The 25,507-nt window shown below is 47.4% G+C and overlaps 1 protein-coding gene across 1 annotated transcript; it reads right to left on the bottom strand.

Annotated features, from left to right (window-relative positions):
• Positions 1-1,645: 1,645 nt before the first annotated feature.
• On the bottom strand, positions 1,646-24,720 carry HGD (homogentisate 1,2-dioxygenase). The gene is made up of 14 exons (XM_010194479.1): positions 24,706-24,720; positions 19,330-19,401; positions 16,989-17,077; positions 14,958-15,063; positions 12,451-12,510; positions 11,886-11,977; positions 11,196-11,230; positions 10,357-10,436; positions 10,128-10,227; positions 7,677-7,801; positions 6,963-7,067; positions 5,645-5,771; positions 2,607-2,788; positions 1,646-2,014 (listed from the first exon to the last, which is right to left on the bottom strand). Exons 1-14 carry the CDS (start codon positions 24,718-24,720, stop codon positions 1,883-1,885), a joined length of 1,320 nt encoding a protein of 439 aa, XP_010192781.1. The 3' UTR covers positions 1,646-1,882.
• Positions 24,721-25,507: the final 787 nt, after the last annotated feature.

Below are 25,507 nucleotides of genomic sequence, written 5' to 3'. Positions count from 1 at the left end.
GGGAAAGAAGTAATTGCTTGTCTGAGCATGCTAAATTAACTACCTTCCTGCTGCCACAAACTAATTTGATCTCCCAGGACCCATTTCCTCAGCTAATTGGAACTTGAGTTGTCACACATGTAAATTCTCCCTTGCAGCTGTATTTGTTTCAGGCCAGTTGAGCAAATGGTTCGGGATGGGTTGTAGATGAGTGCAGTGCCTCTGGTATTTTAGACCAGCCTGGGATTGATGCTTGCAGCACCTGCCACAGCCCTTTCCTTGCGGATGAGAGTGCCTGATGCTATGTCCCTGCAGATTTGAGTGTGGTGCTTGGGGAAAGGCTGCCCTACTTTCCTCTCGTTATTTGCAATAGTCTCCAAGCTGTTTTCTTGCAAGGAATGAATGTGCTCTGCCACTGGAAATGGGATTGGTGGTTTGAGGCAGTGGTGCTGGGTGCAAATAGGAAGGAAAAAGAAGTTTCCCTTCAGAAGTGTAGAGTGAGGGCAGGAGGGTGAACGTGCCTCATGGAATTTTACCCTTGCCTGATGTGTTACCACCTGTGTCTGCTTCAGTGATGAGTCTGTAGCAAGAGAATCTCAAGCCTGCAGTTCACTGGCTGATAATTCAGATCCCAAACAGAAAACAAGCTTTTTCCTTCCCTCTGTGAAACTTTCAGACCTTGTTTATCCCTGGATCAGTCTGATTAAATCAACTTCTCTGGCTAATTGATTCTCCTGAATGTCCTTTTCTGAGTTGGCTGTTTTAGAGTAGACATCTCCCTGTAGATTTTATAATGTAATACTTTGCTCAAAGTTGATGCTGCGTTTTCCCCAAGGATCTGGCGCCGATCCAAAACCAATGATGGATGTAACTGACTGAAGTTAGGTGTTGCGGCTCTACATTTCCTTCTCTTTTGGAAAACTGAGGATTGGGAAGTAAGAAACACAGATCCTGATGGCACCAAGCATAGTAACTGCTTCACGTGGGTACATGCTAAAGCATAGGCCTGAGGTTTGGGGTGACTGAGCTGTGCTCCTGGTTCCCAGCTGAGCTGGGGCTTTGCTTTCTGCCTCCACCCTGTGGAACTCACCACCTGGGGGTGAGGCTTGCATACTCCAATGATTTTTGAGATCCTCCATGGTGTTGTCTGCATTTGACCTTTCTTCCAGGTACCTTCCCAGAAACAAATGCCTGCGCTGGCCAGACAAGCGCTTTTGCATTTGCTGTGCTGCAAATCAGCACTTAACTAGGGAGAGGATTTGTCAAGTGCTGTCAAACAAGTCAATGTTGAAGGATGGCCAGAGCATGGGGTTGGAAAGGAAACTTTCTTTCACTTAGCAGTGTTGGATTCTCCAACATTTTCTAATTTATGGTCAGCCTACTTTTGTGACAATAAAGTCTTTCCGTGGCAACCCTCCACAGATCAGCAGGTTGAAGTGGCCTCCTCTAAGAGGAGGCTTAGGTCTGCTAGAGCATTCAGCTCTGTTTGGAATGCTTTTCCCCTACAAACAGCATAAAATGCTTTGTTGACCCCTAGCTTCTCCCTGTGAAAGACACACCAGGTCATATTTTCAGGAGGCCTTGTGAGCAGGGTCTGGGTGGCCCCTCATGTCCACACAGGGTACACCATTCATACCAACTACACAGTGGCCACACAAGTACTTCAGCTTCAGTGTGTCACCAGGAAAGCTTTAATAGGATAGTTGAAAGCTGAGGACAGTGATGTTTTTTACTGCGATTCCCAAGTTGCGTAGGGCTGATAATTTCTGTGGCTCGGTGGCTGCTGGAAATGCCGTTCTGTGCTGCAGCGCTCTGTGTTGCCCAAGTTGACTGTGCCAGCAGATGTAGGTATGCTGGATTTCCCTGCCTTCACTCATGTATTACAAGCAACAAATACTTCTCTTTACTTGCACTTAGGGTTGAAATGGCTTTTCAGAGGTTCCCAGCACTTGTAGTAGTTTTTATCGAGGCGGTTGGAGGTCTGGAGGCCCCATTTGGTGACGGCCAGACTGAAGGACGATTCGAACATGAAGGCCTGTTGGAAAAAGGGAGGGTAGGTTAGGGCAAGATAGCAAGAGTTTGCATCCAGGCAGTGTCTTTGCTCTACCACAAATAGGATTTACACGCATGATCCAATACTGCCAAGTTCTGCCTCCAGCTTGATCAGTCCAGGTGCAAAAAAGCTCTTCTGAGCTGGCATTGCAGTACTGCTATTAACTAGGTCTCACGAGTGACTTTAGACTCCCTGCATGCCCAGGAAAGCCAGGTTGTTACAAAAGCTCTAGTCCAAGGTCTGTTGATGATCATCTTTAGGTTTAAGGGGGCGGACAAAGGAAGACAGTCAGGGGTTTCACTGCTTTGTCCATCGGCTATGACTAAAATTAAATTAATCTGCATGAAAATTCCCAGCTTCCTGCTCAGGCAACAATTTATGTGGGCAGATGATCAAAGCTGCCTGGTATCGCATGTCTCCAGCGGAGCTCCTGGTGCTGATTGGTAAGGGAGGTAGGTGCTGCAGCAATTTGGTCCCAGTACTTTTCCAACTTGCCAGCCAGAAGCTGAGAATGACACAGCTACAGTATGCCACGCTCTATTCAAAAATCTTACTGACTCCCTTGGCTTCTTACCATGGTCCCTTCTGCGACCCTCTCAGGCTCCAGCTTGGCTTTGCTCGCCTTCTCAAAACAGTCAGCATCCGGCCCGTGAGGAGTCATCATGCTGTGCAAGCTGCCCCCTCCAGGCTGGAAGCCTTCCTCCTTTGCTTCGTAGTGGCCTTTGATGAGCCCCATGAACTCGCTCATGCAGTTCCCTGCAGGAGGCATAGAGAAGAGGTTGCAATGCAGTGTGACTGGGAGGTGTCACAGCTGGGCTTCTTGAAACCTGTGAGCTAAGCTGGGCCGGGCAGTGGTGGAGGGGAGGTTCCACAGCAGGGCTTAGGAAGAGAGGGATGATCCCCTCAGGGAAGATCCTCTGACATCAGGGATCCTATAGGCAATGCTTGTAAAGCTGTACAGGTTTTATTCTGCTCTTAATTGTCTGTGTTCAGAAACTGAGAGCTCCCTTACAAAGATGCACTGATGTTGCTAGACCTGTGCTTTTCCTACCACCTCAAGCTGTGTAAGTACTACACATTGCATGTGGACTACATGATGTAACCTGATATTTACAGACTTGGATTAGAGATCTTAACGTGCTGAAAAGAAAGCTCAGTATTATCATCCCTGTGTTATGGGCACAAAATGACTGGCCAGCAGTGTGGCAAGAGACCCTGCTCTGCTGTCCCAGGTTCTAAGCTTGAAATAATTTTGGTTTATATTCTTCTACCACTTCCAATCCAGCCAGGCACTTCTGTACCTTATGCTTTTAATTTACTTATTTCTTAAGAGCCACTGTGTGCCCAAAGACAAGGAGCCAAATTCATCTTTTCCCAAGGAAGAATAATTTAAGTAGACCCTCTGAAACCAATGGAGTAATTTCCCACTAACTTAGGTAAGGATGGCTATATCTAGTCATTCAGCACTGAGTTATGCTCCCTGTAAGGGAAGTACTTCAACAACTTTCAGCTTTAGTAGACCTGATGTGACTAAACAATATGGCAACTTTCTGCTTAGTGGTCAGTTTTTGCAAAACCAGGACACATTTCTGTAGCTATGTTATATATCGCTTTTTTAACTACTAGCTTGGTCTTCATTAAGTACAATTCAGGGTATGAAATGTTTAACAACAAAACTAATTTAGCTCAAAGCAGAGCTGGCTTATATTTGTATGCAAACATTTATTAATTTTCATCCCAAGTTGTCATTATCTCATGTAAGACCGGATTGTTATGGGCTTTTCATTGAACTTGCTCATGTACTGCTCTTGGCACACTCAGACTGCTGTACAGACCCTAGGAGCCGGGTTGCCAATGCATCTGCAACAGCACCTCTGCTATTACTGAGGAAAAGTGAGCTGGTGAGTAGAAAACCAGACTAGGACTTGTGAGCTGAGTCCAGTTTCTTATTTGTTCACAGATTTCCTAAGTCCCCCCCAACCAAGAACTCATGTGTGCCTCCATTCCCTCTTGGTAAAATAGTGCTGTCCTCTCCAAGTAAGAGGGAAGTTAAAATCTCTTATTGGCCATTAGGTATTAGGTCCCACCATGATGAGAATTGCACAAGTACTCTCCCAGACACAGATGCAATATATGAAATAAAAGCTGTATCAGACACATTTTTCAACTTGTGGTCCAAAGACTCAAGGAGTAATTCACAGCCTCCAGAGATGTAGAAAGGTGACCAAGAAAAGTCTAGAGGCAAATTTTTGGACTACCATTGTGATATTTATACTTGGGGCAAATTTAAGGCAAGGCAAAAACTGTGAGTGCGCCTAAGTTCTCTGAACAGAGACTTTCCACTGTGCCTGAGAAGAAAAGGCAACAGGTTCATGTTGTTCAACGCAAACCATCTGTGGAAAGTTAGCACAGCTCTGCTGATGAGCAGCAACTTAATGGTAAACTGACTGTGTGTCTCACCTTTCGTGGTCTAATAAAAGAGATAACTGAGATGTGACACTATCCCAGCTAGTCAGGAGGCATGTTTCCCTGTCATGCTCATTACTGGGAATAAAAGCAGAGTAATAGGGCAGGACTTGGCCTGTGGGATTTACTCAGATGGCAGCACAGCTGTCTACTGTGCTTGCAAGCACCACTAATTCTACCAGCTCACAAGATGCTTGGAAATATGTCTAAGTAGCAGGAGGATCTGGCTATTAAACTGTGGTTAGTAAGTGTGCAGAAAGCCTCTCAGCACTTCAATGTGATCATACTGTGACCTTGATAGCTTCTGACATGAGGTCTTTTAGCTGTTGACAGAAGGAGTACAGCATGGACAAACTTTCCTACTCAGTCTCCTAGAGGTGGTTACTTCATCACCACCCTGGAAGGGTATTCCCATGTGGGTAACTGAATTTCTAGCATCCATTCAATGCAGCATGTGGTCATGCTCTGTCAAGAAGAAACAAAAAAACTGCCAAAAAGAAACTGGCTCTGATGATGGCAACCGAATCTCAAAAACATCAACCATCTCTCCGCTTGAGAAGGAGTCCAGTTTCTGATCTCCGCTTCTTAAATGTCAGAGTAACCCTCATCACTGTGCAGATAGTGCACAGTGCACAATGCAGACACTGATGAAGGGCTCAGGAGAGCCAATTCACTTCTTTGCTGTAACTGACCTCACCCTCTGATGGCCTTGGGCAGCTCTGCATCCCTCTGTGCTTCTCACCACCTGTGATACTGTATTTTCCTTTCTCCCGTTCATTATCTGTGTACTCTAATGATATTAAGCAATTCAGAGCTGGATGACAAGACAATTTCTGATCATTTGTGCAATGCCGAGTTCAATATGCACCCAGTCTCAGTGGGAGCCTGTGGAGTACAGATGCATCCATCTATGCAGACACAACCAGCCCATCGCCTCTGAGTTTTCCTGACATGCTCTAAATAGGAACATCTTTGGTTTTGTTCATTTTCCAAGGAGGACTGACTGACTCCAAGAAGCTGACTCTAACTCTGCCAAGGACAACAAATCAGACTGCTTCTTCCCTGTGCGTACTCTTAAATAAATGGAGGGTTTCTTTTTTTTCTGCAGTCCTGTACTCAAGCACAACCAACAAAGAGCAGACGTACGGTGGTAGTATGGTGGCCGGAAGGTGTTGTTAGCTACCCCCCATCGTGGGGGGAATATGACAAAGTCAGCCAATGCCACTCCAGCACGGGTCGACTTTGCTGTCAGGACAGTGAAGATGGAAGGATCCTGAAATAAAAAAAGCAAAACCCATGAAACAGAGCAGGGCTCAGAGCTGTCTGCTTGAGTCACCCTGCCAGTAAACCTGCCTGGTGCAGCCTCTTCCTTGCCAAAACACTTTTACCGTCTGCGCCTGGTGGTGTGGGTGAGACTTCTAACCCTGTGTGACAGCACCCAATATCTCAGTCCCATTGCTGAACATGTGGGGACAAGAGATGGGACCAGATGGTTCTTCCTTTAGGCAGCATTAGAAAGCCTTTGCTGCCCCAGCAATGATGCCTGAGGAGCTGGTGGCATAGATGAAGGGGAGGGATAGCCCCACAAAACGGGGTACTATAATGCTAGGAGCAGTCCCCAGCACTCCTCCTACCACCAAACCATACCTCTGCCTTAGCTGGTTACAGAGGACAGGAACATTCTGCTGGAGACATTCAGCCTCACAGTCCTGTCAGTTTACAAACAGGCCAAACAAAGCGCAGAGAAGCTGTGGCTTGCTTCAAGGATTTTGGAAGTCTCTAGTGCAGTAAAGTGATTTTCTGGGCTTTGTTCCCAAACCCATCCTTCTCCTGGTAGGTTTTTCTGGAGTTTAAGCAATACTCTCTGTTGGTTGTCTCACTAGAAATGCTCCAGTCTCCTTGCACACACACTTGCAGAAGCAGCGCCAAGAGATGGCATTGCTGTGGGCACTTCTCCCACTGGGATGGTTTCCTTTTTAGAAGAGCTGCTTACATTAGTTTTGGCTTTAGTTATTTTCCATAAGATCTAGAAATTATTGCAATGAAAGCTGCCAGCTCTTTGAATAAATTTTAATGCTGGGCTCAGAGGAACCAGGGGAAGGAGTCTGTCCAATTGCAAGAAATAAATCAAGGCAAGAATTTGAGGCAAAAGTCTTTTTGCTGAATTGCACAGTGTGTGTTGGCTTCAGTCTTCAGCTCCCCTCCAGGGCACAGAAATTCTGTGCTAAGCTGCATAAAGCTGTTTAAGAAGTTGATCGACCTCCAGTTATGTCTTTGTACCACAAAGGAGGTTTGTCTTTCTCTACAAGACTTTGGTTTGGGCCCAGGGAAAGCAGCACAAGAGATTTCACGCTGTTCCTTAGAGCATAACATATTTTTTAACAGGCCCCTGGAGCTCAGGGCGAGTTTGGATGGTAGGGTATCCGTACAGCATTGCTCTGCCTTGCCCAGCTCCAGAACTTACCGCATGGTCAAAAGCAACAGAATTAATGACCATGAATTTTTCCAGGTGGTATTTGTACGGCGTGTAGTTCCCATGCCAGGCTACAACATTGAAGGGGGAGAACTCCTACCAAAGCAAAGAGACAGAGAGTTACCATACACAACCTTCCAACTTCCTGCACATATGTGGGGCGCTGCTCTTTCTCAAATTAAAAAAGGGGTTAGTGCTGGTGAGAGGTACACCAGCAGCCTGGAGGACGGGGCCCTTTAGGCACAGCCTGACGTTGCAAGGACATGGTTTTCCTCAGCATTTCCATGTGGTGAGCCTCAGCCCTCCCTCCGGGGTTCGGTCTCTAAGGCCTTTTGTGTGCCCAGGCAGTGCTTGAACAAGGCCAGCTGCAACACTGGCCCTCAGGTAAGGAAACCATGGCTTTTCACAGCAGGTCCAGCTACTCTTTTCTACTGTCAGTACAAATGTGGAAGTAGTGAGGCAAAGACCATCATTGAGTCTTTGGTCTAACCAAGTCTTCACAAACACCTTTTTCCAGGTTGTTTTCCAGGCTGAGGAGCCTCAACTGGGAAGATGAATGATTCAACAAGGCAAGGGCTCAGTCCTATTCCACTTAACCCAAAAGAACCTCCTGAGACTACCTCTATGCTACTGAGTTGCATATTCCAGGTCATGTATCAGCAGTCACTGCACTTCAGTATTACCTGTTTCCTGGGACCTCCTCACCTGCTGGGCTGCAAACAGCTTGCCCTGGTACTTGCTGATCACTGTGTAGCCCCCTGGCACTTGGCGGTCCTCGAACCATGCAACAGGCACCAAGAAGTCACGAGGGTTGGCCAGGCCATTGGCTCCTGCAAGAGGAAGAGAGATGCCAGAGCATTTTGGGCAATCTGCTGGCAACATGAGGGGCTGGCGCAATTTCCTGGCTTCATAGGTGCCCTTCTGCATTTTGAATGACCTTACAGCTTGTTGGCCCACCCCGAAACCTGAAATAGTCATGTACTTCTTGTGGTCCCCTAAGCAGGTATTTGTAATACATCCTAGCATTTAAGTCCATGCTCTCCTTATGTGACTAAGACAGATATCTCCCAGGTCCCTTCTGAACAAGATTAGTATGTCATCCTCAATTCAAGGCATTTAACAACTAGGAATTAAGCAAAAAAAGGGAGGGTGAATTGCTCTCTGTTCTTGGACATCCTGCTGGCTGGACACTCAGCCATGCAGAAGTTACAAGGCATGGCATGAGGGGGACAAATACATTTCTGAATGCTTGCAAAAAGAGTAATAGAATAAGGACTAGTGATACAGACAGACTCTGAGCATACTGAGGGGTTGGTTAACATGAGGAGTGCATTTTCAAAGTGCAAAGCACCATATAGGTGCTGAAGCATTCTCCTTCTTCTCATTAGTATTATTGCAACAAAGTGGTTTTGAATTCTTGGATAAAAATGCAGACATTACTACCTGCTGCTAAGGTTTAACAGTCAGTGCTTTTCTCCAGCTGTCATTTTTCAAGTGAAAAGTGAAGTTAGAAAAAAGTAAGTCTGTAATACAAAGGATGTTGGTCTCTGAGGGGAAGGTGGGTAGGTGGTGAGAAGAGGAGCTCTTATAATTACCACCTCCTGAAAAGGTTTATAGTCAAGTGCACTCATTTTCTTTTCTCCAGAAAGTAAACCTTATAAAAGATTCCTGCCTTCTGGAGACTGGAAAAAAACCCCAAACCAAACCCAGTCCAACAGTGTCTGAGAAGCTAGCTAATGGGAAAACTTGTTACAGACAGGCTGGGGCAAAAATACTGAAGTGGAGAAGGCACACAGCGCAAGTGGATGAAGGCAGGTAACCTCAGCTGGCTGAAAGGAAAGCTGCTGAAAAATCAATGTAGGCTTGATCTGTAAAGAGATGTGTCCAGCACGTCACATGGGAGAGATGCTCGAGCGTGGCCCCATTAAACAACTGCAAATTGGATTGGTTCCCCACTGCAAGAATGACTGTCTTCAGTTTTGCAATGGCCATGAGATGTTTGCAAAGGCACTATAAATGCAGATGGGCCACACCAAGCTTATTACTGATTGGTAATACCGAATCAGCTTACTTCAAGCATGGCCAGTCTTTTAGATCTCACTGAGAGCTATGAAACAAGCCCAGTCCAGTGAGGAAAAAAATCCAACACAACCTAAAATGAAAAACAAACACCCCTAAAATGCCAGTCTGAGTGGATAAGTATTGTAATTGTTTTAGCTGTTGTAAGGGAAGTTTTACTTCTTAGTAGCAGTAACTAGGAGGTGTTTTTCGCAGCAGGAAAAGTTTGGAGCCAAGTACTCCAGCGAGAACAAAGGTGAAATAACCTGAACTGAGCACCTCCAGAAAGCTGGCTGGGAAATCACACCAGGAACAGCAAAGCTTTGGATGCTGTGCACCCTCTCATTATCTTTGTCATGACAGCAAGAGGCTGTGTCTTTGTGATCTGTGACATTGCATGGACCAGGAGGCAGCTGGCAGAGAGGATCTGTGATTTATAAGAGAGCTAGACTCGTGCTCAGTGAGGCAGATTCACCCTGGCAGCACCTCATGGAGATGTGAATGTGTTGCTGATCCCAGTCCTGTGCTGCTCATTTTACCGATATCTAATTCTTCAAGGGGAAGAGCTTCTAATGCTAAGGCGCCCTAGGCTCTAGAACTCTAAGGTGCCTCTGTTAACAGAGGTCAGAAGAAAAACACTTGGTTAAATCTAAAATAGGGCTTCAAGAGTATCTGTTGCCTCTGAAATCTGCCTTTCCTTTTACTGGGTAAATTCTCTCCTATTAGTCCAGCTTATACCATATCTGCAAGTAAGAGGTGTTGGAAATGATGGCCTTTTGAGTTTATTTGGTAGCAACAGGTTCAGAGTCAGCAGATGGTGACTCCCAGTCCAGAAGGGAAGAGAGAAAATGGAAAAGGAGGTGGGAGAGAAATGGTCCATTCAATCCAAGGGGAATCTTAGGATGATTGGGCTGTTACATTTTTTGGAGTGGGACACTTGCTTTGCTTGGGAATAACAGTGCTGGGATGGAAAGCATCTTTGTGAAGAAGCACGTGCATGGGAGGATATACTACATGGGAGATGAAAGGGTGGATTTAGGCTTGCAATTCCTGACTATCCCTATGAAATGCACTATAGATCTGGCGAGAGATTGTTACCGATGGGTCCCAGGTCAGGCAGCTCAAAGTGTGCCCCGTACACCTCCAGGATGTAGCCTCTGGTCTCTCCAAACACCTCCACACTGAAACGCATTCCTTGCTGGAAAATAAAGGAAAACACCAGGACTCTCCCAGGACTTTGCTGACAAAGCACAAACAGCTGACTGTAGGAGCTGGCTTGCTCCAATGTCAGGCTCTGAGCCACAGACAAGGTGCAGTCAGCCCTTACCTGGATGACACAGATTTCATTGGGCTCCACTAGCATCTTCCCAAACTCGGTTGTGATGAGTAGTTTCCCTTGCTGGGGCACTGTGGAAACAAATTTTTTTGTTTTAAAGAAACAAAAAATTTTTACTTCTTTACTTTTTACAATTCACATTTTTACTTAAAAAATTAGCAGTTCTACAAAACCTGCCCTGGCACTTTTAATTCATGGTAGTGAGGGAAGTGAGTGAGAACAATTTAATAGCCATTTGATGGGAGAAATGTTTCTGTTGGCAACCCACAGGCATTTCTGTCCCTTGGTCAAGAAAGATACAAGCAAATACCAGACTTCTGATACCACTCAGAATATTTTTCAGCATGTACCCACTTTATATGCCAACCACTGTGGCAGTCTGGTTGCCTGAGGCTGGCAGAGCGTGGAAGATAAGCTACCATGTCAAATACTCTTGGACTGAAGCAACGGAGGCATCTAGCTGTAAGCTGTTCAGAAATCCTGAGGCTTATGTTTTCCATAAAACCTCTGCCTGTGGTGTGCCTAATTCCAATTTGGAGCGTACTGGGAAACAATCCCTGAACACCATGCCAAAGAAGCTGGGTCACTGCTAAAAAACAAAGTTGAGGTCTGGCAGAGTCCTGTGCTCCTTGAGCTGCGCAGGAGTGGTGCAAATCACCCAACAGCCCAGCTGGTGCCAGACCACTAAATTTGGATGGCATGAGGGTGAAGACAACACTCTCCTCCAAATCCTGGCTTTAGGACCCAGGCTCTGGAGGAACAAAAGGCAAGTAGGTGGCAACCCAGGTAGACCCTCATGGGGGAAAGGAAAAGCTGAAGCATCAACTCACCAATTAGGAAGTCGCCATCAGAATTATAAAGGCATCTAAAGAAAAAGGAGAACAGGAAGATCAAGGTGCTATAAGCCCCAAGCACACACCATGACCACAGCTGGGGAGCTTTGAGCTGGGAGATCAATGTGGTGGAGGTCTCCCCTTTGGCACCAGAAATGCTATTTGCAGGTCATGAAATGCAAGGTACAGGCCTCTGCAGAGGCTGAAGGGAGGTTTAATGTGCATGGTCTGGAAGCAGGATCTCCTCCGACCTCTGCCAGTTCTCTGCCTTTGTGGCCATGGGTGCATCAGGCATTGTAAACTGGGGAGCAGGACTGACTTCCCCCATGAGCCGCTGCAGAGGGTAACGATGCTTATCAGAGACTGTGTTCATGTTGACCTCTGAGGAGCAGCTCCGGTCCCTGGGACAAGAGCACCTGGATCCAACACCTCCTCTCTTGCTGCATCCCCATGCCCAGCTCCCTCCTCCTCTTTCTTGGTGGCTTCCCACCTCTGCCCCCAGTGCTTGGCCATGGAGCATGATCTTCTTCACAAACACCTGCCATGGACATGGTGAACACCTTCGTGTGTGCACACAGGAACACAGAGACACTGGGAGCAGCTGTACTTAAGCACAGCTGTAACAGAGGTACACACACAGGCAGCCAGCCCAGAGCAGCCCCAGCCTCCGACGTAGCAGTCACTGACCTGTCGAGCATGGAGGTGTTGCAGACGAAAATATGGACAGCGATGCCATTGCGTCCTCTGGGCTCACCAGCACCGCACAAGGTGTGCAGTCCCTACGGGCAAACCCGAAGTATGGAGAGTGAGCGGCAGGCAGTGCAGCAGGGGCCAGCCCCTTTCCTCCCCTCAAACCACCCCCTTTCTAGGGCTCGTCCCCTCTGGCCACTTCCCATACCGCTACCAACCTTTCCATGTATGGCCTTTTGCCAAACATGTTGGCTTTTCTTTAATACATTAAAGTTGTCTTAAAAATACATGTAAACTGGTGCTTTCCAGCCCAGTGATTGCGGAGCGCTGGGGGTTGGGGCTTTGTTTTTTTAAGAGTTCCTCGAAAGGCAATGAAGAAAATCAAGTCCACTGTCAGTTGGTTGAAATCAGGGATGTCCTCCCCTCCCACAGATGCTCTGCAAGCCTAATGACATCAAAACCACGGCTGTTAGCCTAATGCTGAGCATCCCATGTGCTCTGCTACCCTCCAACGGGGAGCAGAGATGAAGGATGCCCAGATGCTCTGGCCCCCCCAACTTACACTCACGAAGTCCAGCTTATTCTGTGGGGCTTTCGGGATCTCAAAAGGTTTCCATCGCAGCTAGATAGTGGCAAACAAAAATGAAGAAAGTGATGCCAGTGGCTATAACACAAATGATGGTAACTGAAAAAAAATGCAGACCCTTGTTCACCCTCCTACTTCCCTGCCCTCTGCTGGCTGAGATAGCTTTCTCTTTCCTCTTTGCCTTGCTTAGTTTGGTTTACAGGTTTCTTTTGACTGATAGAGGGGTTTTTTTCTTTTTAATCATAATTTTGTAATATAATTAGCAGGCCTGTGTAGTGCCAAGGTTAAAAAAAATTCCTATTTAAAAACTGTCTCTGTCACTAACAACACTATTGAGAGCAAAGAAATCCAGATGAGCTGGCTTTCCACAGCCAAATTGTCAGTGTCTTGTGCTCCACTGTGCACTGGATGATTCACTCCCTCCATGACCTGAGCATGACACTTCTGTGTTGTCTACCTCATTTTCCCCACATCAGAAGCAGAAATATCTCTACCTGTGTGAGTGGGAGCTGTGAGCAGCACTAATTACTTCTTGCAAAGCCTGTTGAGATCCTCAAGCAGAAGGTGCCAGAGAAGTCCAAAGTATTTATTACCACTGCTATCATATTAAGGGTCTTTGCAGCTCTTGGGAATGAGATGTTGTGGCTGAGAGCCCCTCACTGGGTGGGGTGCAGCGCAGATCAACCCAAACACCCCAAATTAGGAGGATTTTGACATGGCCAGCTGCCAGATATATCCCCTGCATCGATACTCTTGACCCCAGATGAAAGTGACTGTGACTCTAGGCATCCATAAGAACATTTGCTTGCTTTTAGCTACCTGATCTGGTGGTTCTTGACATGTTTTTAGACTGGCGCCTCAAGAAAACAAAATTTATGGGACCACGTGTCTGTGTCTGCTGCTCACAAAAAATTTGAACTATGTGAAAGTTCTGCTAAATTTGGAAGGTTTGTCCAATCACTTTTCAAATCCACCTGCAGTTCCAAAGTTTATGCTTTCTTTTTTAACAAAAACCCCATGATATTTGTTATCAGTATTAATTTTCTCCCTGCCTCTCAGTCGTAGCTTCCCTTGGCCTTCTCTGTTTCAGCCTGGAGAGATTTCTTCTGTTTCAACATTTCTTGCACGGATATCACCCCATATTTTTTCATCACCTTTGTCCTTTTTTCTGTTTTGTCCCCTGTGCCTTTTATAATTCTGCCATTGTCTTTGGGCAATGTTAAAAGATATTTTCACCCACTGACTTCAATGGGTTTTGCATAATGTGCCTCCATATGGCCATTCTTTTAGATGGATGAAGATTGGTAAAGCTCCCAAAGTGAGCCGGGTGAAACACAAAGCCCTGCAGGGAAATGTCAGTATTGCCCAACAAACTGAACCTGGTCTCTGGCTCTGCTTCAGAGAGGATGAGAGAGAAAGCAGGAAGATGGTTCTCACTTACTCCTAGGAAATAACCTTTCTGGGTTTGGTGATTGCCATTGAAAGCAGTGAGAGAGAGAGTGGGCAGGAGCTTTGTGGCTGTTCCCTTTGGTAAAAGATATACTACATGTAAATGGCTTGAGATGCTCAAGAGCTGAGCATCTTGGAATTACTGTAATCATAAATAAACATAATGATAGATGCAGGGCATCACGTATGGTTGAGGTGGTAACAGAAGTCATTGGAGCACCGATGAGCTTCTTCTGGGAAGAAGCACCAAAAGCATGTAAAACTGAGCCTGTCACAGCTCCTTGGTCAGTGTCTGGAAAACATATTCCAGCAGAACTGGGAAAATATTTAGACAAATGTCAAGGCTGCTGGGAGACTGGAAATTAGTTTATGATGAGGCATCAAAGGGCAGAACCTGAGAAGAGTGAAAACTGATGACCATGAGATGGTGTTGAGAGGAGAATGGCTGGAGGAGCGAGTCAGATTAGCAAGTTCTGGGGCTGGCAGGGAAGAAATCATGATTAAAGATGATGGCAAGGCCATAACAGAGTAAGACAAATGCCGTGTCTCTGCATGACTCTCCAGAATGAAGCTTGATTTCCCACAAGGGCTGCAGAGAAATGGGCTGACAGCCAGCAGCCTCTCCAAAAGCGCAGGGAAGGAGGGGATGGATGGCACAGACATGCTTCTGCCCTGTCTGCTGGGCTGGGGCATGATGAGCTTTTGATGGGCAACATTGAAGAGGAAGAGAGAGCAGCCTGAGAGTTGGCCAACAGGAGACCCCAACAGAGATGCTAGATAGCACAGATCAAACCTTGTGACACTGCGGCCATGCTGGGAAGTGACAAGCATCGCATTGAGGGCTGTCCTTCCCTGGATGACCCATAGGTGAGGAGCAGCAGGTAGTAGTCAGGACCCAGCTCCTGTGCTGGGCAGACCCCCAGCTCCCTACGGCTCTTCTCAGACCTCATGCAGCTCAGTGCCTTTGCACCCCTGGTTAGCTGAGTATTTGACTGTCCACCTGGAAGGACCAGGGCTCCTTCCAGCAGAGTTACCTGGTTGGGGTCAGGGTCAACTTCATCCCAGTAGTGTGTCAAGTGGCCCTCCTTGAGAGGTTTGAAGGGTTTGTGGCAGACTGAAGGTAGGATCCGATACAACCAGCTACAAAGAAGGAAAAGACTTGGATTAACCTGGGGAAGAGGTTAAACCCTCTGGGTGGCTGCTGGCTGACTGAGCTCCTGAAGACATGGATAACACTTACATTGGTGGCAAATGGACCAAAAGAGCTATTAAATATCAGACACCAGCTCATAGCCAGAGACTTCCAGAGATGTCTTTTTATTATAGGCTCTAAGTACAACTATATGCTGTTATATGTAGGCAAATGTCTATATGTGTGTTCACTTGTAATTACACGTTTACACTCATATGTACACATATGTACGTATATAAAAAAATATATTATTTAATCTGTGGCTGAAATAAAGCTGTCTCCAGGGTGGAAAAAACTCCAGCTATTTAAACACAGCTACAGAGCAGCTCAGGCAAGACAGGGATGAGCACAGTATCTAACTGGAAGTACAGCGGAACTTCCAGGAGACAGAAAGTCACAGCAGCATCTGAATTTGGATGGATTCCTGAAAGTAGCATCCTATGCCTGGCTGGCCATGCCTATTGGACCACTAGCAGGCCCATGCAGTGAAGACCAGAGTTTTATGTGGGATGAGGCTGCCCAGAGAGGTTGTGGAGTTTCCTTCTCTGGAGATGTTCAAAACCCACCTGGATGCCTTCCTGTGTAACCTCATCTAGGTGTTCCTGCTCCAGCAGGGGGATTGGACTAGATGATCTTTTGAGGTCCCTTCCAATCCCTAACGTTCTGTGATTTTGTGAAGCTCCCCACTGCTGTAGGAAGTCCCCAATGCCTCCATCACCATCTGGGACTGTCACTCTCCTTCCTTCCTGCCCACTGTGTCCATGGCTGAAGCCTCTGCCACCCCTACTGCTCCCATGGCTGTGGCCAGCATCCACACACCATGCACAGGTGCAGCCAAGCCAGAAGCTGGGCTTTTAATCAGGTAGGAGAGCAGAGGCAATCAGGAAAATACTGAGCAAGGCAGGGCTGCCAGTGCCTTTGATGTGTTAACAGTGGTGGTTGCAGTTTGGGTGGGTGGGAGAGGGGAGGAGGGAGCTCTCCCTTGAGAGTTGGAAAATTTCCATCAAGGACATCTACGTGCAGCAAACAATGATTCATCCCTTTCCCACGCACACTGAGAGCTGGCACCAGCCTGGAGAGCAGAGCATTGCTAAGGCAGCTCAGATGATGCATTTGCCTTTCATTTGAACGAACAACAAAAGGGACAGAAAAGCCACTGTGGGAGAAGCAAAATGAGAAACCCATCTTCTACAGTCTGGTCATGGCTGGAGCATGATGACCAGGACAGAGCTTCGGGACGTTTTGCTGCTGGCTGGAACAAGATGATCCCATCACTACTGGGAATGCAGGGTGGTAAGCAGCATGCTGGGTGCTTGGTGCTGGTCTGAACCCCTGACCAGCCCCAAAATGGGTACAGCTTCAGCTAGCACCTCACCAGCCCTGGCTGGCATGCAGGACCATCCCTTGGGAGGAGAGGAATCCTGCTCAGAGGCTTGGTTTTGACACTGTCCATCAGGTGCTTACCAGTGCCAGTCACAGTGGTGACATTTTGGTAGTAGCATCAGGACTGAGACCCACAGCAGCAGTTGTATCCCACAGCACACAGCACCCTTGGAACCATCTGACCCCTGTGAATGTCCCCTTCCTTTCCTCTCTTCACTCAGAAAACCATTTTTTCCCCGATCCTGTCATTCTCTTTCTCGGCATTTTCATAACCCACTCACCCCATCTGACCATCCTCTCCCTCTCCTGTCGTTCTGTGCCCTTGCCCCTCTCCCAGTACACAGTGGAGTTTTCTGATGCATGCTTCACTGCCTCCACGCATCTGGGCTCACAGAAAGCACTGGTGGCACAGAGGCAGCCTCTCTATCGCTGCCTGCCGCTCATGCCAAGCACCCCACATCACCCACCCACTGTCAGGGGATCGCAATACCTTCGCTTATTCGTGGGCCGGGGACAAGTGAAGGCCGATCCCGAGAGCTGTTCAGCATACAGGCCATATGGGCAGACTTGTGGGTTATTCTGAATGGGAGGAGAGGGAAAAGTAAGGTGTAAGAGGCAGTAGCACAGGTTCTAGCTCTGGAGCCCCCAGCAGAGGACTGCAGCAGGCACAAGTTTCTCTGAGACCAAGTGTTCAGAGGGGTTGCCCTAGAGCATCATGTCTGCATGGCTTTCCAGAGGGATGATAAAGCCCTGCAGCAGCTGCAGCTTTGCTTCTTCCCTCCTATGCGCTAAATGCCCTCTTTTCCTCCTGCCCTGTGCTCAGGGGAGGGATGCCCAGAGCAGGCATTTTGGTGGCGTGCTGCTTCCTCCTGCCAGTGCTGTTAGCTGCCCAAGAGTGGGAGTGACCTGCGTGGGAGCCTTTGCTTTTCCTCAGGGCTTCTGCACAGTGATTGTCCTCCTTTGGAGTACAAAGGGGGCATTTTCCCCTTTGCAGAGCTGTGGGTATGACTAGCACAGGTTTAGCAGCCCTTGTGAGCTCATCACTGAAGGACAGATTCTTCCTTTTCAGAGAACAGAAAATGAACATTTTGATCTAAGTAGGCCAGCATCTATTTGTTTGAGATCAGCAAGAAGCAAAGGCATCCAAGAACTGCAGGAAATACCCCGGTGGGACAGTCATACACCATTTGCTATCCCATCTCCCCCCTGCAAGGTCTAGTTTAGCATTCCGTCATCCTGCTGCGGCTGAGCAGCTCAGCCATCCATACAGTATCAAACACTGCCCTGACAGGTGGGCAGAAGGAAGAGGTAAAGCTCTCACAGCACACGTAGCTTCCAGCCCTCAAACTCCATCTTGTCAGTACGGGTATGCAGCGAAGCAGGGGGGATCAATAGCCCTTGTCATTTTTATCTTAGCCAGCACTACTGCAGATGCCAGTCTTATAAATACTGCAGAGGAGAAAAGATCCACCCCTGGGACTGAAGATTTTTTTGTCTGACTCATTTTCAGATTTTTCTATTAACTCTTTTGACACTGAGTCCAAAGTCTGTCCAGATGAGGGTACCTCCACCAGAAGCTGGAGAGATCTCCTCACCTGGAAAGTGGTGCTGCTCTGGGAAATCATGAGGAGCCCAATGCCCAACATCCACCACAGTCCAATGCCTGTTCAGAGCAGCAGCCACCACTATCAATCTCCCAGTTTTAAGGTGCCTCTTTCTTACATCTTTTCTTCACCCATCTGCTATAGCCAGTCTCTGAAACAAGATGCTGCACCAGCTGAGCTGTTACTCTTATCCAGCACAGCAGTTTTTCTTTCCTGTGGGCACACCATAGACTGCAGTGCAGACCTAGGGGACATATCTATGTATTTAATGTGTTCTAGTGTTGTGTGTTACTATCCACACTGGCACACAACACATAAAACATCGGAACTGGGGAGAGCCGGAAAATCCAGGAAAAGCAAAGGGTAAAGTTCCCTGTTTGGCCTTAATTCTGCTCGCCTCTTTGCACAGAGGATGGAGAGGAGCTTACTTGGACCAATGGATGTCATTGACTGAGAGTAAAAGGCCACTCTCTGAGAGGTTACAGGGCATCCAAGGGAGGGCAGAGTCAGCCTCAAAATGTGTGCTGGTGCAAAGGAGACCAGCGTAAAGGAGATGAAAGAGTTTTAATTCTTCAGGGTTTCATTTTTGCCTCTGAGGACTGGGTGGCTGGTGTCACATGGGTCACGATTCCTTTCTTTAAAACAGAAAGATCCAACATAATTTATTTTGATCTAACATGCTCAAAAGTTACTTAATTTTTAAGAACGAATCTGTTGGTTTATTACTACAGATGTTCATGTCCCCTCTCTATAAAGAAGCTGCTCTTCTGCCAAAGGCTTATAAGCTAGGTTCATTGAACCCAATTCTTAGAAAAATCCCAAAAGCTGCCTCTCCTGCATGAGCCTGTCTCTCTGTCAAGCTTTGGACTTCTGCTCCAGTTTATTCCAGAGCCAATGGCTTCCTTCTCAGTGTGGCTGAGCCACTTCTATTGCAAACTCTTTCTGGAAAAAATGATGTTAAGTAGAGGTTATTTAGGCAACTCTTAACCTCCTAGGTGAAACTTGGATGCTCACGAGTGACTTTAAAAATAGAAAATATGAATGGAAATCTTTAATTCTGATTTTTGTCGGCATCTTATTATTCCAGTCCAGCATAAAGAAGGCTCCTGGAGACTTTTGTGGTGGCAGAGAGAAAGGAAACACATTAAGATTAAAAGAAGCTCAGGGAACAGATATTCACTCTATTCCATGTAATTTTAATAAAACACTTTAAAAAAAACTCAGTACCTGTCCCTCTGGTAAAGCTCCTGGACAGCGTGGATCCTCAGAAACATGTTCATTTCCAAATCCTGACATATACTGTAAAATAAATCACACAACTCATCAGCATTCTAAAAACACTAACAAAACATCTCCTGACAACCCATCCACTGCTTCCCATGATTTTTTTGCAGGTTCTTTGTATGCATTAAGACTTTCTCAAGTGATTTACTCATGTATAGCAGCCACAGACCATTTTCACTACACCTGGGTTCTCACCATTAGCTAACCGTGTGGTGGGATGGGAAGCACAGACAGGATTTGCTCTTCTGCTATATCTGCATGTACATATTGACCACATTCTGCACCGTGAAGGCATAAGAAATAAGCCGAATATCACATATACAGTCAGACTCAAGAACAACATGGTGATGTATAGGAAAAAGAACTGCACACCAACATTATGGTGCCTTGTGGCACTAAGAAAAGCCCCACAGTAAATGAGAGACACCCAAGGGAAGCAGATGTAACAGAGACCTTAGCTTTGCAGTGACAGAAATGTAAATACAGCCCCTTCAGATGCTATAGAAAGGCATGAAGTGACTGTTGAACTCTGCGTGAACGCAGAGGTGTTTTGACAGCAATCAATGGTTCAGCTCTGTGGCCTGGGGAGAGAGTTAAATATTAATGCTTCCCTTTATCAGCTGCAAGAGTAGGCAATCTACCTGTCTGCCTTCACACAGCGGCGCAGGGATGGCAAAGCCCAAGGGTCCCAACGCTTGGCTGACACACACACGCTGTCTGCAGCAGGGTGGCTGCGGCACTGCAACGCTGCGGTGCCCCAGCAGCTGCCTGGGGCCTCCAGCGTGACACCCCATGGGGCAGAGGTCTGGCACGAGGGTGGAGTGACAAAGCCCCAGTACCTGGTTTATTGTATTATTTTATATTATATTACTGGGTTGTTTCCCCCAGGGGTTCTCAGCCTTGTGCAATTTGCAGCCCACCTAGAAATTTCCTGGTGTAGCAGACATGCAGAGAGCAAACCTGAAACCTCCTGAGAAACTGTGTGCTTTCCTCAGGCACCTTCCAGCGACCTGTAAGGAAAGCCCATTCCCAGGGGGAGCCAGGCTGGCTGGAAGCCCTGCTTAGCCTGAACCTGAAATCATCTCAATTTCTGTCGGTCCAGGGAGCATATTTCTCTCCTTCTTACAAATGAACGTACAGCGCTGGGACTCTGTTCTCCACTGGGTTCTGCAAGAAGCATATTGATATGCAAAGCAGCAGGTCACCTAAGCAGCCTTGGCAAATGTATTGTACTGGAGCATCTCTTTCTTTTTTTTTTCCTTCTTATTTTTTTTTTCCTCCCCTCCCCTCTTTTAAACGGAAATGCAGCAATATCTGATGGGACTGCAGCAGTTCCAGAATTAACCAAGACCTCCGCACTGCATTCTCCTCTACCAGCAACACAGAGGTGGCTGGAGCGTTTGCCTGGGGGCAGCCTTGATTAAGAGAGGAGGAAAGGGGCAAGAGGAGGAGGAGGGGGCTGTGTGCTTATTTTCTGGAGGCAGAGCCAGCAAGACCCAGCAGGCTCTGCCATTAGCACAGCAAGGAGAGGGTTAATGCAACATGCAGGCTGCTTTGCTGAGCATCACCTGCAAAATGGTCGAGAGCTGGAAAGGGATAGTTTGTGGTTCTTGGGTGGGTTTGCATATCTGATAACCAGCGTGTGCTCCCGCTGTCCTGCCTCGGTGCTGGGGTGAGGGTGAAGAAGGCAGAGAGGTTTTGCCATGAGAAATCCATCTCCCATCCTTCAGGCTAAAAGGCTGGTGACCTGCACAGCTGGCATGCCCACTCACATCCCCACAAAGCCCTTTGCTTCTACTTGCTGGGATGGGAGAAGGAAAGAAAACCAACTCAACAGCAAGAATCTCTTGCTGGCAGCTGCTCTGTGCCCATGCTGGTGCTGCACAGCACTTCGTCAGCCCTGAGCAGGCAGCTGGCTCCTGAGCACAGAAGTGCAGGCAGCTTCCCACTGGGTTGGATGGAGAGCTGCTGCCTTCCTCAGCTGCACATCACCGGGGGCTGCAGAGCTGCTGGTCATTGCCCAACGAGACAGGAGGCTGGGCAGTCTGGGGAAGAAGAGCTGAGTCAGAGTAGAGGTGATGTTTGGGAGAGGGTGACATCACCCCGCTATCCTGAGAGCAGGGGCAGAAGCTGCTGCATCATTGTTTGGTCGAATCAGTTCTTCCTCGCCAAGAAAAAAAAAATTAATCCTCAGGTAAGCGCATCGAGGGCTGATAAAAAGACATTGGCAGGTGTCCTGGTTTCACTGGGATGGAATCAGAGAATCAATTTTCTGTTCAGGAAAGCTGCATTTCTGAGAAGACTGCAGCAGCACCCAATTCAGTGAAAACAAAGTTGATAAGACACTTTGTTTTAATTCGTGGCCAGCCCTAGCGTGCAGATTGTCACAGTGGTCAAGGTCTTTAGGAGTTCGAAGTTAGCCAGGTACAGAAGCTAGGAGGGGCAAAAGCCAGGGCAGCTGACCCAAGCTGGCCAACAGAAGTATTTCATACCATAAATATCACACTCACTCATTATAAATTGGAAAGTTTGCTGGGGACAGTCCCCTTCCTTGATGGTTTGAAACTCTCAAGGGTCTCGCCCATTGTTCTGCTCCCAAACCCTACTCTCCTGTTTGCTGTGACTGTTGCACTTTCGCTGGAGCTGTGGTGATTGCAATGCTTGACATCTGGCACTCACTGCTGAGAGTGCACAGCTTCTGACCACTATATGGGCTGAATATATCTTTGTGTACTTTAAATCAGTATTAGTATTAGGGTTTTTTATTATTATTGTATTAAATCTGTTTCCATTTCAACCCACGGGTCTCCTTTTCTTCTCCTGATTCCCTTTCTTAGGGGAAAGGCTCATCAGGTGATAGAGCAGCTGACTAAACAAAGACAGCAAGACTGCAGCTGTGGGATGGGAGATATCATTCTGCCAGTGATTTATCACCCTGACTGTGGCTCCAAGGTGTTGTCTGGATGTTCAGTGTGGCTTTTCTCATTCATTTGTTTTATTTTGTCTTTCCCTGTGGCAGACCTCAGAGAGGCTTCTCGCCCCTCCGTCCCTTTAGAGGTCAGTGTCAAACACTACTTGAGATGCCAAAAATAGCTGCGCAACACCAGCTGCCCATGTGCATCAGAGTCATCATGCTCCAGGTGTCTGGAGCACCACGTGGGGACCATGCCAATGCCAATGCAGGAGCATCGGCGCATTGCTGACCCTCTGGGCCCACCTCGTACCTCACAGTTTGCGTTGCACCGGGTGGCCCCAAGCCAGGAGAAATGACCCCTTTCTGCCCACCTGGCACCTGCATCAGAGCATCCTTCTTGGGGGAAAAAAAATCTATAAAGATGGAAGCCAACCCTTCTCCATGAAATAGCACCATGATTTTAGTCCAAAGTGACCTCTCTCTAGGTCTCTTCCTGGCCTCTGCAGTTCCTAGCCATGCTCTAGATATCTCCAGGTTGGGTAGGTAGATGGGCACTGCACTATTTTGGTAATTGGGCAGGTGGTTTATCTGCAAAACAAAAAGTTCTCTGTGGTCCTTTGTTTTCACTTCTGCTTTTAATTACTGTTGTCATTATTTTGTTCGAGATCCTGTAGCTTTTTATGCAAACAGGATCTTAGGAATTCATCTGACTCCACTTTGTTTTTTGTTTTGTTGTTTTTCAATAAAATGGGAGAGATAAAAGCCCAGCACAGCATAAAAAATTCAGTAAAGCTCATTGATTGGAGTAACTGGGATGCAAAGTAGAGCGCTCGCAATGGGTATCGTGCTCTGACCTATAAACCATAACCTTTTGTTCACCGGATTAGACAGCAGGCATGGGAAAAACACATTTGAAGTCTGAACACATAGACTGCAAAATAATTAAGGCCCTTCTTCAAACACTGCATAATACATTTCTCTATCAGCTCCTGCTGCAGAACACAGGAAAACAACATTCATCTCTCGATAAAAGGCATGGCACTTTGTATCAGCTTAGTCCAGTCAATACTGGAGCATCTGACACAAACCCACAAAAACAGGGACATAAGCATTCGGGGCAACAAGCAGAACAGGTCTACTACTCTCTGCACGGGGCTCCACAGCCTCCTTGCAGGGTAAAACCAAAGCAGAGCTCTGCCCCGGTGCTGTCACGATGTCACAGGGCCAACATCCTTGGCGGGAGCTGCCGTCTTCCTGACATCCCACCAAAACTCTGCTCTGAAAGTGCCAGGGATGGTCTACGGCTAGACCCTTCCGGAAGGGGCTACCCAGCTCCAAGGTGGGCAAGGGCACTAGGGGGAGGAGGAAAGAGAGGGATAGATTCCAGGAGGAACGGAGAGGAAGGGTAAAAGCAATGCTTTTGGAGGAAAGATGCAAAGAGAAGATTGGCTGGGGAGAGGTGATAACAGGATATGGATGTATATGATATCTCAGAGGGGAGGCACTGACAAAATAACCCATTCCTGTGGCCAGCCCTGGACAGACCCATGCTCAACCTGTAGCCAAAGTCACACCAACCAACGAGGTGTTAGGGTCTGCTAGAAACAAGTTGGAGATGGGGACATGGAAGATACTGTCGCGGCCATCAGCTGCTCATCTGAAGTGGTACAGGGGCAAGGCTGCCCTGCTACTGAAAGAGAGCTGGGGAGTGTCAGGTACAGGCAAGGAAGAGGAACAGTGAAACTTTGCTGTATGAGGTGACAGGACCCTTCAGAGAGGCTGGCCCCCGTGAAGAGGTGCTGATGAGGTTCAGGGTTGTGAGCCTTGTGTTCCTATGCACGAGTCATAAACCCACCACATCCCACCCTTCTCCTCAAACTCCCCTGTGCTCTGGCAGATGGCAGCAGGGAAAGCTCCCACTGGCTGTCCCACTGGGGCTCAGAGAGGAGGGCATGGCCGGAGCCCCGGTGTGCCCTGTGAGGGGGACTGAGAAACTGCCCCAGCATGGAGCCACTGCTCCCCTGGGCTGCAAGGGAAGGTGGTGGCCAGGGTTGCGACATCTGGGCAGATGTAGCCAGCCTGATTTGATAGGCTGAGGGGGAAACACCCCCCTGGCATCCAGGGCGGGAGGAGGGGTGCGTACAGAGGGTGAGGGAAGGACAAATCCCCTGATGAAGAGGTCCTGTGCTGGGACAGCCCGACCAAGAATGATTTCCAAAGGAGTAGGAGAGGGAAAGAAAAGCTTATTTATAGACAAAATGTAGCAAAATCCTTTATCCCAAAAGAGCTTTGAACCACAAAAGAGAGGCACATTAAAATGAAACAAAACACCAAAAAAATCAGTATCAGCAGAGAAGGGGTGTCCACAGACAGCACTGGTGGGTCACAGGTGCCCGACCCCTTACCTGCAAGCCCGTCATCCTCCTCCCGGTCCTCCTCCTCTTGGAGCAGACACAGACCCCAAGCAGGTCTCTGGCTGGAGCAGCCTGCCAAGCAAAGCCTGACCGAGCCGCGCTGGTGGCAGCTGACAGTGCTGGAAGTGAGAAAGTCCAAGGGAGTTTTCAACCTGTTTACTCAGCCCAGTCTGTGTTTAACCAAACGCCTGCCCTTCTCTGCAGAACCAACCCCAGGATTGATTTGAAGATAATAAACAGGGGATGAGGGGGACCGGGCTCCCTCATCACTCCTTTTCCTCCTTAGATGTTAAAAAAAGGGGTCACAGTTCCACACGTGGGGCAGGAAAAAAAGAACGAGGTGTTTAAGAACAAAGAAAAGCCATTTTTGCAACTGTTTTATAAACTTCTTTCATAAATTATACCTCCAGCAATGTTCATATATGACCCTCTAAATGCGTAACAAATATTTGTTCATTATGCTTCTGAGCTGTGTTACATTGGGGATAGAAAGGATCACATCCCTCTCCTGGTGAAAGTAGTGATTCTTGTGGAACACTGTGTGGCCACATTACACAGCACTTTGGGGCCAGGAGTAGTGGAGGATTTTGTATTCCTGTGATTAGAGCTAGTGAGGGGAACTTATAAATTCTGAAATATTAATATTTTTCAAGAAAGCTCTTGCTGAGGCAGGAGGAGCAGCAAGCATTTAGCTATAGAATACTAATGAAAGTAGCTCTGCATTTCCTAAAGTTGGAGGAAAAAAAAGATCAATTGATTTTATTTGATTTTTTTTAATTTGAATTCTCCTCTC

Source organism: Mesitornis unicolor, unplaced genomic scaffold (genome assembly GCF_000695765.1).
Source record: "Mesitornis unicolor isolate BGI_N332 unplaced genomic scaffold, ASM69576v1 scaffold30531, whole genome shotgun sequence".
Lineage (NCBI taxonomy): Eukaryota > Metazoa > Chordata > Aves > Mesitornithiformes > Mesitornithidae > Mesitornis > Mesitornis unicolor.
The sequence above is the reverse complement of the archived record's forward strand: the minus strand, read 5'-3'. Positions and strand labels throughout refer to the sequence as shown.

Coding starts and splice junctions, on each gene's coding strand:
- HGD (XM_010194479.1), bottom strand. Junction 10,437..11,195: donor TGATGGCGACTTCCTAATTG/GTGAGTTGATGC, acceptor TTGTTTCCACAG/TGCCCCAGCAAGGGAAACTA. Junction 2,015..2,606: donor GGGTCGCAGAAGGGACCATG/GTAAGAAGCCAA, acceptor TTTTTCCAACAG/GCCTTCATGTTCGAATCGTC.